The following is a 13,238-nucleotide window of genomic DNA, read 5'->3' on the forward strand; positions in this document are numbered from 1 at the left end:
TCTATACTTGCAATTTGTTGCTGAGCTTGGTGATCATATGCCTATAATGCTCCTTTTTCTTTCTCATATGAAAAATTAGACATCCTAGGTATGTGAAAGGAAATTGCTTTCTCCCCATACCTGTGATTACCTCTGTTGTTATTACTATGTCCATAGCACATTTGAATGCATATAAATTGCACTCTTCTCCTTATTAATTTTCTGCCCTGATACCTTTTCATACTTAGTCAAAACATCCATTACTAGTTGTAAAGACCATACATCAACAGAACTAAATATAATCATGTCATCTGCATTTAGCTTCTTCAGACCTTCCATTCTACCAAGTGTATTGGCTTCCTATGAAACCCAAATCATTTAAATTACATATTTGAATGGAATGCACAAAATCAGCCACTTCATTGTTCTTTACTGGTATGCCTCCTAGCTTCTCTTCCCCTGAAGTTATTACATTAAAATCACCTATCACCAGCCATGGTAGATTAAAATCAGTGGAAAGATCTTCTAAGGACTCTCACAACTCCAATCTTTCCCTTTGATCACATCTAGCATATACTACAGTCACTAGAATATCAGTAACCAATTCTTGGTTATACACCTGAACTGTTACTTGTTGAATTTCATCCTTCACCACAGTGACTTGCATTATTTCATCAAAAAAGACCCAAATTTTTCCTGTAGTGTTAGAAATAGCTGTATGCATCCCTAACTATCTTTTATAATGTTCAATATTGTCAAAAGTTTCAAAAGGTTCCAACAAACCAATCATGTAGAATTGTTGACTTCTATGCATTGTTTGTAATCTTTGAAAAGCCTGTTGTGTATTTACAGACCTAATATTCCAAAGCAAGGCTTGCTTCATGGTAAACTAAATGTTTTGGTTGCTGTTCTCCTTATCTGTACTCCCCTTGTAGGTAGTACTGATTGTTCTTTGTTGTCTTTTGATTGTTTCCACTTTTGCTTTCCAAGTGACTTCAATCTATCAATTTGCTTTGGCGATAAATCCCCAGTATTAGCTGCATTCTAAATATTAATATTGATATCCTCTTCATCTATATCTTCATCTTTATATCCAAAGATCTTGTAACTGTTGTTGTGCTGTATTTTCAGTCCCCTATTTCTTTGTTAAAGATGCTTTTTTTGAATTGGTTTCTGCTGTTTTTGTTGGTGTAGTTTTCAATGGACTGGTTACTGTTGGCTTTAAGGGTGAAGTTTTTTGTGAATTAATTTTTGTCACATTGTGTTTGTCTTGATCTTTTGTACCCTCTGTAGCAGTTTCTGTGTTGTTTGTCACCTGCTCTACTTGTTGTTCCTTTCCGTTTGTTTGTCTCTTCACTGTAATCCTCTTGTGTTCCATCCCCTACATTAGTGCTAGCATTATCTGCTATTTCATTATTACTTTTTACTGCACTTTTGTTTGTAGATGCTGAATAATCAATTTTGTCTTCACCATCTGATGAGATTTCCACCTTATCTCCTTGCTTTTCTTTGTTGTTTTCCTTTTCCTTCTCATTAGGGAAAACCCTTGTAACCCATTCCTTTGCTGTTTCTTGTACTTTTTGAGCCTTATCTTCTTGTGTTTTATTATCAGTTTTCTGTATTTCCTGATTGTCCTTGTTTGGTTGTGACTTATAATCAACCTTTGCTACAACTTGACTTGATTCCTCTTTCTTTTGCAGGTCTTCTTCCTGCTTTTGATCATTCAAAGCATCATATGAATTTTTTGTGGTTACTACTACTTTAGGTGTCTTCTGATTTCTATCCTTACCAATATTTTTTTCTCACCTCCAAGATGCCTTCCAGTTCTATCTTTATTGTATTTACTCCTCCTCTTTATCCACTCTTGTTTTCTTTGAATATTTCCAGATACTTTCTCCTTGTTTTTAGGTTGATTAGTTGCAGTTTCAGTTTTCTTGTTGTCTTTTTCAATTTGTTCCCTGAATTATTTTCCAGCTCTGGATTCAATGCTCTACATTCAATCTCTCCATGTCCCTGTAGTTTGCGGTGCCTACAATACTTGGGGAGGTAGTCGTATTGAATTTTAATCCACTTGGATTTGATTTCTCCAGTAATATCATCCTCTTCTACAATTTTAATCGTTTTTGGATGGTTGGCTAATAGATCAATTTCAATTTTTACCTTGGCGCAACTTGGTCTTGTTTTGTTTTTTGTAGCCATATCAACTGTTAGAGGTCTTCCCACTGCAGAGGCTAAGGAAAATATTGCTTCGTTTGCAAAAAAAATCCGAGGGAGATCTGGAAAACTGATCCATGCAACCGCAACTGAAGTTTCTTCATCTGGATAAACCAAGGATTCCATATCAAAGGCATCATCTGACAATACATATTGTGAACCTTTAGATAGTATGTAGGGGTCGATATCATCCTTATATAGTCTTCCAATAATGTAAGGCGTATTAGCATATGTCTATTGTCCATCAGGCCAATTTCACATGGACCTTTAATTTCACATTGTATTGGAATGACTTTACTTAATCCTCGCACGTCAGGTTTATCATAAGAAAACTTCCCAAGTATCGCATGTTGAAGATTTTCTTGTATGATAAGTTTTTTGATTTCAGATTATTTCCATGTAACTTGTGGTTCCCCATGAAGATATTCAATAGGTTTAGATGGTACAACTTGGGTTGGTGTGGTATTTGTGCATGGTTTCAACAGATTCGCGTAGCTAATCGTGTTTGAGGGTGACTGTATGTTTACTTTTGGCGGCACAACCTCTAGTAGAGGCTGCCTGCCGCCGGCATTGGCCATGGTTACCCGAAAATAGGGTAGTTTGTAGGTTTACTCGGCTAAGGTTTTTCTTTTTAAAGAGAGGACCCCGGGAGCCAAACAGGTCTTAAGATTATAAAAAAAAGGTTGATCATTTTCCAGAATAATACTATCCAAGAAAAAAAAAGTAAGTTTGGTGATGGATTTCTTAGTGGATAATAGTCAGTCTGCTTTTGTGCCAGGGAGAATAATAACTGATAATATAATCTTAAGTCATGGTAGTAAGGGGTATGGATGGAAGAGTCCCACCTGTGTGTATGATCGAAACTTGATATGCGAGAGGCATATGATTCCGTAAGTGGGTGTGCTCTAGAACAAGTCTTTGCGTGGGTTGAATATTCCTAGTAAATTTGCTTCTTGGATTATGAGGCGTTTGTGTCCGTCGTCATCCTACTCATTCGATTAATAGGAATCCCATAAACCATTTCAAGCAAAAAAAAAAGGACTATGACAAGGTGATCCGTTATCCCCTTTTGTTTGTTCTAAGCTATGGAATACCTCTCAAGATCATTGAAGACTTTGAGGAATATCACGATTTCAACTACCATCAAAGTGTGAGAAACTAAACTTGGTGCGAGGGGGGGGGGTTCGGCGATGATTTACTCTATTTTGTATAGGTGACATAGGCTCTGTACAATTGATGTATGATTATTTTGCTAGATTCTCATAGGCCTCTGGACTGATTGCTAACCTGAGCAAAAGCTCTATTTATTTCGGAGGGGTTGGTCAACATGAACAACAAGAGATTATCCAGGCTCTGGGCTTTGCTAAAGGTGAGCTCTCATTTAAATATTTGGGAGTACCTCTGAGCACAAAGAAGATCTCCAGCTAGCCCCGATGTCAGCCGTTATTAGACAAGATACTAGGCGAGTGCAATCATGGACTGCTAAATGCACATCTTATCTTTGGTAGATTGCAATTGTTGAGAGGCTTAGTACTATTCTGCGACAAGTATATTGGTCACAGATTTTTGTGATCCCTAAGAAAATTCTAAAGCTGGTGGAGACAGTATGCAGAACATATCTGCGGACGGAGTGGGACTGAGACTTCTAAAAAAGCTCTTTTAGCTTGGGAAACTGTATACAGCCCACGAACAGCAGGTGGATTTAACGTAATTGACTTATATATGTGGAACAAGGTTTCCTTACTCGTAAGTTGGTGTGGAGTATTTGCAAAAAGAAGGATAGACTTTGGGTGCAATGGATACATGTCTATTATGGAAAGGCACACCCAATATGGCTTAATGTGCCTAAGCAAGCTTCTTTGGTTGTGAGGAAAAACATGAAGGCTAAGGAGTATATCGAGACTGCTGGGGTAAGCATGGATGAGATAGTGAACTGGGAAAAATTCTCAATCAAAACTATGTACTTAAGACTGAGAAGTACCTTTCAAAAAGTGCCATGGAAGAAGCTAACTTGCAATAATAGGGGACTACCTAAATGGACCTTCATTCTAATTCTAGCAGCTCAGAGAAGTCTACTTACCAGAGACAGATTAGCGAAATGGGGGATCACTGATGAGACTGTGTGTCCACTATGCACTGTGGAGAATGAATCGATTGAACACTTATTCTTTAGCTGCTCATTCTCCACTAGTGTTTGGAGTAATATTTTGAGGGCGGCAAGGACTTAATAGACCTGTACTTGATTGGCAAGAAGAGCTGAAGACGGCAAGTGACTATGCCAAAGGGAATTCTGCTGATGCTGTAATTTACAAGATGTCTATTGCTGCTTGTATACATCAGATTTGGCAAGAGAGAAATTTGAGGATTTTTCAACAACAAAGCAGACCTGCAACTCCTATCATTAGAATGATTATCCAGGAGGTTGTCGGAAGGCGTGCAATGCAAAAGAAGCTCTCAAGGAAGTTGTCTGAACTCAACTTTTATCCGTAATGTGGTGGTTTTGGTAGCTTACTGGAGGTGTAGTAGATAAGTGGGATGAGTAGTGAGCAGCCTTGGGGCATTATGTCCAAGGTTGTTGGTTGGAATTTTGAGAAAATACAGCTTTGTAAAGTTATAATTTTTGGTAATAAAATTCGTTAGTTGCCAAAAAAAAAAAAAAAAAAAATCTCTTCTGTTGACTATTGCATCTAGAAATCGAAAAGAACTTACTGTACTTCTTGATCAATTTAACCAAGAGGGTATTTCTCTGCCGGGACCCGCGGTATATTTGACTTATATGCTAACCCCGTTGAGAGATCACTTTCCAATCAAATCAAATTATGAAAAATGGCAAAAGCTTAGGGTACATGAAATCTTTATCTTTTCAGCATAAACTATGAAGTTCAGTCTTTGTGGCAATGCTTGGCAAGTGCTGAGGGAGATGGTACAACGCAAATTTGGATAAAAAGGCAAGAGTGATATCTAATTCTGTTCCCCAAAAACACTGGCCACGTCAGGGAAGTGTATTTGATCTTTTTATTTTATTCTGTTAGGGTTCAAGTTGATTTACACTTAATGTTTTTTGTAATACTTAACTTACCGAGATTCACATATTTTGTGAACAACGAACAAAACCCTTAGTGAGATTGCATCTTCTTTTGAATTTTCTATTAAAAGATTCAGATGTCACTCAGGTTGCTTCAGTCGTTTCACTTTGTTGTCATCATTGAGAAGTTAGACTCCTAAAAAGGACAAGTCTAATACATGGCACAGAATCGTTCCAAAATATGAAGCAAGAATGCAAGCATTCTAAAATGAACGTAATGTCCTCGGTGTTGCTTCTTTTTTGCATTCTGAAGTGCACTCCTATATCCGACACTAAGGTTTGAAATCGCTGGAGGCATTTTGAAGAGCAGAGGTTTGGGATCTCCAAAAAAAGGTTGTTTCCTTATGGACCCACCAAAATTCGGGCCAATTGGAGTTTGTCAACCAAATTCAAGAAGTTCATGTATAACTAACACACACGAAAAACAATCAAATTCATGAATTCAGGTTTCTTGACCCCGAAACGCCAAAATAAAAGATGTTTGTCATGGCGAATATGGCCAGTGTTGTTCATCAGGCCTTTTCCGATGGACCCACCAAAATTCAGGCTAATCGGAATCCGTCAACCAAATTCAGGAAAATCATCATGTACTAATACACATGAAAAATAACCAAATTCATGAATTCGAGTTTCATGACCCCGAAACGCCAGGATAAACGACGTTTGTCATGGCGAACATGGTCAGTATTGATTAGCAAGCCGTTTCTGATGGATCCACCAAATTTCAGGCCAATCGAAATCCGTAACCAAATTCAAAAAAAAATTCATATACTAAGAATACACATGAAAAACAACTGAACTCATGAATTCGGGCTTCATGACCCAGAAACGCCAAATAAACTACGTTTGTCATGGAGAACATGATCACTATTGCTCATTAGCCTGTTTCCTATGGACCCACCAAAATCCAGGCCAATTGGAGTCCGTCAACCAAATTCAGGAAAATTCATGTACTAACACTACACATAAAAAACAACCAAATTCATTATTTCGGGTTTCATGACCCCGAAATGTCAAAATAAACGATGTTTGTCAAGACGAACATGGTCCGTATTGCTCATCAGGACATTTTCGATGGGCCCACCAAAATTTAGGCCAATCGGAATTCGTCAAACTACACACGAAAAACAAATCAAATTAATTAATCAGGGTTCATGTCTCGAAACGCAAAAATAGAGGCCATAAATTTATATTTATATACTTATATAAAAGAGGAATGAAAAAGCTGATGTGACACTTGTTTAATTTTAATCCAGGAAAAGAGTTTATCTATTTTCTCGGTTTTGGGGTTTCTCTCTCATTTTAATACAATATCAAGAATAAATGCCCCTCAAGTATCACTATTTACATTACTTATCGATTTTTCTATCCCTCACTATAATTATATTGTTGGCAGTTAAAACTCTACACCTAGATATGCATGAATGGTGCGAATTGAAAGATTTGAGTTTTCGAATGTAAATTTAGTTATATTTTTTGAAATCCAAAGAATGTGAGCCCCAAAAGATTTTAAAAATGCTTGACTATATTCCTCCATTGAAGAGGATGAGCTAAATTTTGTTGCATATGATGGAAGGGAGTTGTCACTAAAGTGTGAAAACTCAAGCAATTGAGAACAATATCCTGGTAATTTTCTCCGTAGTGTCTTTTACAAGCTTTTTTTTTTTTGGATTTTATCACCCTTAGCGTTTAAAGCATTAGATATGCTTAGATACAGAAGCAGAGCCCGAATTTTTAATTTATGAATTTTGAATCACAATATATTTTATTTACTCCGTTCTTGATGTATTATTATACATATTAAATGAAATTTTAGTAAGAAAAATAAAATTACATCACCTACATAGATATATGAAACCAAGTATCCCTAGAAGACCAAAAACTCTTAAACAGTGCAAAACTTGAATAAACTCTAAAACTAATTGTAAATAATGAAATGGATTAAATCATTAATTTAATTTATTTGGATTTGAAAGCTAAAAGAATTCTTAACACATTCTTTATACTTGGGTATTAGAAAAGTTGGCATATCTAATAAGGTATTTTATGACAGACCATTTCACTATTTATGTAAAAAACTAGGTATTTATTTTAAACTAAAAGCTAAAAACTCCTAATAAGACCATGGGTTGTTAAGTTTTTTCAGGAAAATTGATTCCTTGAAGCAAACGGTCAATTTTGAGATGAAGAAAACTGTTGGGATCATCACCATGGCTAGACCCTTGTCAACAATCTTCAAATCAACGAAATCCCATATTCTGAATCCACCAAAACCCACAAATTTTGAATCCTTGAAGCCTACAAATCTCAAAGTTTGCTCTTCTTCAAATCCAATAATAGCAAGTTCCAGCAAATCAAGAAATTCACAGCTGTCCTCTTCAGAATCATCACCAAATAACTCTGAATTCAATAATTCAAGAAAATGCAATAAAAAGAGGTGTTTGTCTTTGTGGTGTGTATACCTCATTCTATCCACAAATGCACCAATTAAGACATATGTTGGTGTCACTACCAATTTCACTCGCCGGTTAGTACCATCTTTCTCTTCTTTATTCTAGGAAAAAAGAAGCTTCTGTTCATGGTTTTAATCAATGTGTTATTCATGTACAGCTTGTGTGTTTGATGGTTCTACCTATTAGCTTGTGTTAGACCATACTTATATGTGGAAAATAACCTTAGAATTTAAATAAAAAATAAGATTTCAAAACAAGAAGCTTTTGTCCAGCCTGTATGTTTGGTGGTTCTCTCTATTAGCTTGTGTTAAAGGATACTTATATGTAGAAAATAGCCTAAGAATTTCAAAAAAAAAAAAAAAAAAAAAAAAATGTCAACTTTGAAATTTGATAATGGTTTTTACCCCTATTAGCTTGTGTATGGAGCATATAGGCTAAGAATTTCAAAAAGGGTAAAACTTTGATAACATTTCTGAAATAGAGTCATGCTGCTAATCTCTCTGTTCAAAACTGGATAATTGTGCTCAATCTTAGCTTCTCCATTGTGAAGGTGTAATTCCTTTTTATTTAGGCCTTTATCCTATGCTTTATTGGTGGTTTGTAGCTTCTATCTTTCCTCACTTCTTCTAGTTTTAGATTCTTTTGGGAACTCTTTCATCCTTATTATTCTTCCTCTGAGAACAACAATAATGTATTTTAATGGTTCTTTCAGTAGATCATTAACACACCATGATAGAAATGTTTTCATCTTCCATAAAATTGTGCATTCTCAACTTCATTTAAAACTTTTTTTTTTTTTTTCTCTTGAAGCTTTTATTTAGTACTTCTATCCATTGTTGGATTGGTTTCAGCGAATGCCTTTAAAATGAACGAGTACATTCTACTATCACATATGGCAATCTTTATCCCGCTGCTTGTTTTTATATTCACCCAATTGGTCTCCCACATTTTAGGGCATTAATGAATATTTTTAGGACTTGTTGAAAAAATTAATCTTGATGGTAAATTGGTTGTTGGCCTTCCATTGAGTGTGTAGTGACTGATCGACTGTGATTCTCTATGGAACTTCTGTTTCGGGTTTCTGTGTTCTCCAAGTAATGTAAATGTGATTGACATTTCAGTTAGATAAAATCTGCATCAATATATAATCATTTGTTCATTTAACTTTTTTCTTTTAACAAAAAACAAAAAACAAAAAAAAAAAAAAAAATCTAAGCTGATTTCTAATTGGTGATTTCTCTGATAGACTGAAACAACATAATGGTGAACTAAAAGGGGGTGCAAAGGCATCTCGTTCGGGAAGACCATGGATTTGTGCCTGCCTTATTAGAGGATTTAAGGACAGAAGTGAAGGTACAGTATTTATACACTATTGTATCTGAGATGCTTCTTTCTTTCATCAGAAACAAAATTGCCTCCAAGTCCATAACTCCTATTATACTAGTGCACTTTCTAATTTGATTATACTTTTGCTGTATAGATGTTTCCGTTTGGTTTTCCTGATATTCTTTTAGTTGCCTAAAATCATGGTCTACATTTTGAGCTTACCCAGGCCATCAGAGATCATTTGCAATTTTTATGGCTTTGTGCATTCTCTGTGAGCATGTACCCACTTGAAAGATGGTGGCACAGATTCTCTTACTCTATGATTTTGTACTTGAACCAACAAGCCATTTTACTCTAAGCTCTTTAGTACTGGTCGGTTCTGATTCTATAGTTTTTTATACGAGTACAAAGTTGATATGTATACAGTGACAGTTGGTAGAGCTTTAGTGTAGTCATGGTGCTAATGGAAGCAGACTTGATAAAATGTCGATTTGGTTTTGACGAGTAAACTTCAGACTAAACCAAAGACTGAACAGCCAACAGCCAGCCACTTCTATTCTCTTGATTGTTTGACCAAGCTCATTCTTTTCATCAGCAATTCAAGAAATATTCCAAATTGCTAATTAAGATAGAAGTGGGTCTTGACATGAATATCATTATGAAGAGAGTGATAGCTGATGTGTCTGTTTCTTCAAAGTTAGTATTCTAGTTGTTACCAGGGTCTAGTTGGGGGTAAACGGTGAAAGTATTGGCTAGTGTGGATAATAAGAGGATAGTCATAGCTTTTCCCTGGACTGGCCCAAAATGTTTGTAAGCATAAAACCACACAGATCTATTTCCCAGTAAATTGGTTATGTTTGCAAGGGCTCAACACTTCCTACAGTCGTTTTGCATTTGCAGTTCTTCTCTATGCTACTCGGACTCTCCAAAAATGTTGCCTCACCCTTCTTGGATCCTCCAAAAATGCACGACTTTTGGAGGATTCTTCTATATGTATGATCAACAAACAGCCTTATTTCCTTTTTCCTTTATCTTAAAGATGACCACTCATACTCGGCCACTAATGCTTGCATTAGGGTAGGCTGTCTACATCACAACCCTTGGGGTGCGGCCCTTCCCCGGACACTGCTAACGCGGGATGCTTTATGCACCGGGCTGCCTTTCGTTTTTTGTGACCACTCAATTTTTCTATAAAGAGTTGTTGCATCTTTTAGACTCTCTCTGCTTCCTTGTTTTTATAAGAAATAGAAGCATATCACAAGTTATCCACTGGTAAGTGCACGAGGTGACATGTGAATGCCTAAATCTACTGCTAAATGCTTGTGTTTTGTTTATTCTCTGAAACATCATTTAGGTAGCTGAATATTTTAGATAAAAGCAGTGGTCTGTTTGTTGCTATGGCGTAGTACTGGTGTACTTTAACAAAATACTTACACAAGTGGAGCTCTAACTGTTAGTGGAACATTAATCAAACTGATCATCTCGCCCCTCTTTGTCTGTTGCAAGATTCCGTGACTTTCTCGTCTTCCTTTGTGCTGCCAAAGTAATGAATCCGCTTTATGGTTAGGTTGAAATAATTCAGACTAATATTGAAAAAAATGTTTTTAATTGGTAGTAATCAAGCCTGGTTATCTGGCTTACAAGTAACAAAACAATTTTGATAAGGTGTCGACGTGCCCTGCAACCTATACTTGAGACACCATTTTGAACCTAAATGAGACTCTAAATCCATCGTAGCTCTGCAGAATAGATGCATTCCGGTTGCTTGTTGACTCTTAAATGTCCCAAGCGGTTATTTTGTAATTGTCTTGATTATAAGTGTGGCATCATCATTTCTGATAAGCAAAACCTTGTTTGATGTGCCTTTACCGATGCCTGTCATTGCCCTGATCAAACCAACAAGAGTTTGATCCTATAATAATATAATGGTACAAGTGATGTCCAGTATGCCAAACAATACTTTTCTTCTATATGATCAACAGGATTAGCTAAAAGTGATTGTCTGGTGTGCAACTACATCTGAGGAAGTTAGAGCATCACCATCTTCAGTGATAAAATATGAGTTGCCTGAGAACCGAGTTGATTTAGAGGACGATAGTTGGAGCAGAATATCCAATATTAAGAGTGAGATTAGATTAATCAGTAAAACTTTAGAACATTGAGCAGTGGATTTTTTCCTCTTACCATTTTCTTGTCCTTTATCTTCCACATCTTCATTGAATGTGTCATCTGTGGCATTATTTACAATAACTCGATATCATATCAACAAAATTGGTGCCGAATTTGTTTGGGATCTTCTTGATTATGCCAACCACTTGAGGCTCTGTTCTGGAACTACAGATTAGGGGTAAGGAGTGAGAGGGGTGATGCATGCCTGGTGGTGCAGTCCTAGAGAGAACTGAATAACAGATTCAATCTATTATTCTGCTATTGGCTTTTCATGGAGCACACATGGCACTCCTGCATGAATAGATGACTGGATGAGTTTTTGAGTCCTAACTTTTTTATTTTTTTTATGACTCTGATTGATCGTATCTCTTGCTGAGAGGTCATTTCCAGCTTTATTAATCCTCTTAGGAATCACAAAAGGTAAAAGCGTTGGATTGGTTTTTACAAGCCAAATTTTTTCTCGTTCCTTGCTATCTAAGAAAAGTAGTATCCCAACTATCTAAAAGGGAAACATCTCTTCACTGTAAAGCGAAGGGTGATACTTTTTTCTTCGACTGTTAAAAAAAGAAAAGAAAATGAAGCATCACGCGAATGTGCATCTTAGGGTCTAGGGGCATAAAATTTCAATAGGCCTGAGACGCTTGTGTTTTTCTCTTGAGGAAGTTCCATTTGATTGTGGTGGGAAAGGTGTCAGTCAGTGTAGGAGCCACCGGTGTCCAAGGGCGTTGCAAAACTATAAATGTGTAAATAGGTAATTTTTCTATACGTATATACTATATGTTGAATCTCCTTAGCTTTTTTGTGTTCTTATTTCTTTATATTCTAGCTCTGCCACTGTTCATGGTAAAACACCATCGACTTTTTCATTTTTGATTAAACCAGATCTTATTCGGATTTCACGTGGGCCATTCATTCTTATGTCCTTGCCAGCATTACTAATTCTCATTAGCAGGAAACAGAACTTCTGTTATTTTGTAACCTTTTAGCCAATGTTGAATAAACTTCTCTCTTCCTAGAGCAGTTAGTTTTCATTTGCTTTCACCTGGAACTTAGAGTTTGAGCAAGTTGTCTAACTTTCTTTCTGTGTGAGCTTGTAGCTTGTGCGTTTGAATCGAAATGGAAGCAAGTATCAAGAAAGCTGCCCCGTAAAAGGAAGATTACTGAGGAGCAGAGGCCAGAAGACAATGGATCTTTTGCATTATTGCAGCATAGACATGCAGCTCTGGATCGCGTTCAAAGTTTGATAGACTGCACTAACTTAAATATTGATTGGCATTCTAATTTTATATATTGATCTTCTCTACAGAAATAATGCAACCACAGTAAAAAATATACTATTTATTTTAACTTATAAGAGTAAATGTAGTTGATATATTGTATAGGTAGGGAAATGAAGATGTCCAGACCAATAATGCAATGATATCTTCAGGCTGATCGGACTTACAACCAAAACTGTTACTATTATGTTGCGTTTAGGAAAATTTGCCGTCTGTTACTAGTGGTTAATCATTCTATTCTACTTCACCTTGTTTTCTTTTGGTTACAATTTACTTTAAGAATTTTTGTTTTCGGCAACTTTCTTCAAGCTCTTCTTCTCCTTCTTCCTTCCACCTCATCATCCTTTTGCAGTACCAGAATTCATTGTGCCAAAACTAACTAATATTATATAATTTCATTAAGGTTAATATCAAGAAGTCTATGAATACACCAGTTGCGAGAAGCAAACTAAACTTGGGAACGATTTTACAAGATAGTTAGAATGAAGGTAGTATTAAATCATGTCAACTTGTGTGCGACTGAATAATGCATGTAAGATTCAGTGTGGCAAGACTTGTAAAGAACTTTACAAAATAGGTAGATAACGTTTATATGAAAATTATGTTGGATGACGTAACTTGTGAATAAGGTAAGATTTGTTAATACGGCAAAACTTGAGAATAACTGTAAAAGTTAAAATAAAATGAAGATCGTATCAGAGTATGCTCACTTGCGTAACTTGTAACGAGGCAGGA

General features: G+C 36.1%; 1 protein-coding gene and 1 long non-coding RNA gene across 3 annotated transcripts; both read left to right on the top strand.

Moving 5' to 3' along the window:
• Positions 1 to 306: 306 nt before the first annotated feature.
• LOC132063217 (uncharacterized) lies at positions 307 to 2,583 on the top strand. The gene is made up of 2 exons (XR_009416352.1): positions 307 to 1,744; positions 1,954 to 2,583. It is a non-coding gene; the product is annotated as an uncharacterized LOC132063217 (long non-coding RNA).
• A 4,762-nt stretch (positions 2,584 to 7,345) lies between these two features.
• Positions 7,346 to 12,750, top strand: LOC132063218 (uncharacterized). 2 transcript variants are annotated; one of them, XM_059455677.1, is made up of 4 exons: positions 7,346 to 7,805; positions 8,978 to 9,084; positions 11,890 to 11,977; positions 12,324 to 12,458. In XM_059455677.1, the coding sequence occupies exons 1-4, from the start codon at positions 7,462 to 7,464 to the stop codon at positions 12,334 to 12,336; spliced, it is 552 nt and encodes a 183-aa protein (XP_059311660.1). In that variant the 5' UTR covers positions 7,346 to 7,461; the 3' UTR covers positions 12,337 to 12,458. The 2 variants fall into 2 exon arrangements, with proteins under 2 accessions (XP_059311660.1, XP_059311659.1); XM_059455676.1 differs by lacking the exon at positions 11,890 to 11,977 and having other exon boundaries at positions 7,355 to 7,805; positions 12,324 to 12,750.
• Positions 12,751 to 13,238: the final 488 nt, after the last annotated feature.

Source organism: Lycium ferocissimum, chromosome 7 (genome assembly GCF_029784015.1).
Source record: "Lycium ferocissimum isolate CSIRO_LF1 chromosome 7, AGI_CSIRO_Lferr_CH_V1, whole genome shotgun sequence".
Lineage (NCBI taxonomy): Eukaryota > Viridiplantae > Streptophyta > Magnoliopsida > Solanales > Solanaceae > Lycium > Lycium ferocissimum.

Bases quoted from the DNA above. Each gene is read 5' to 3' on its own strand.
- LOC132063218 (XM_059455676.1), top strand. From the start codon at position 7,462: ATGAAGAAAACTGTTGGGATCATCACCATGGCTAGACCCTTGTCAACA. The intron at 7,806-8,977 runs GTTAGTACCATC...TTTCTCTGATAG, and splicing joins ACTACCAATTTCACTCGCCG to ACTGAAACAACATAATGGTG. The intron at 9,085-12,323 runs GTACAGTATTTA...GTGAGCTTGTAG, and splicing joins ATTTAAGGACAGAAGTGAAG to CTTGTGCGTTTGAATCGAAA.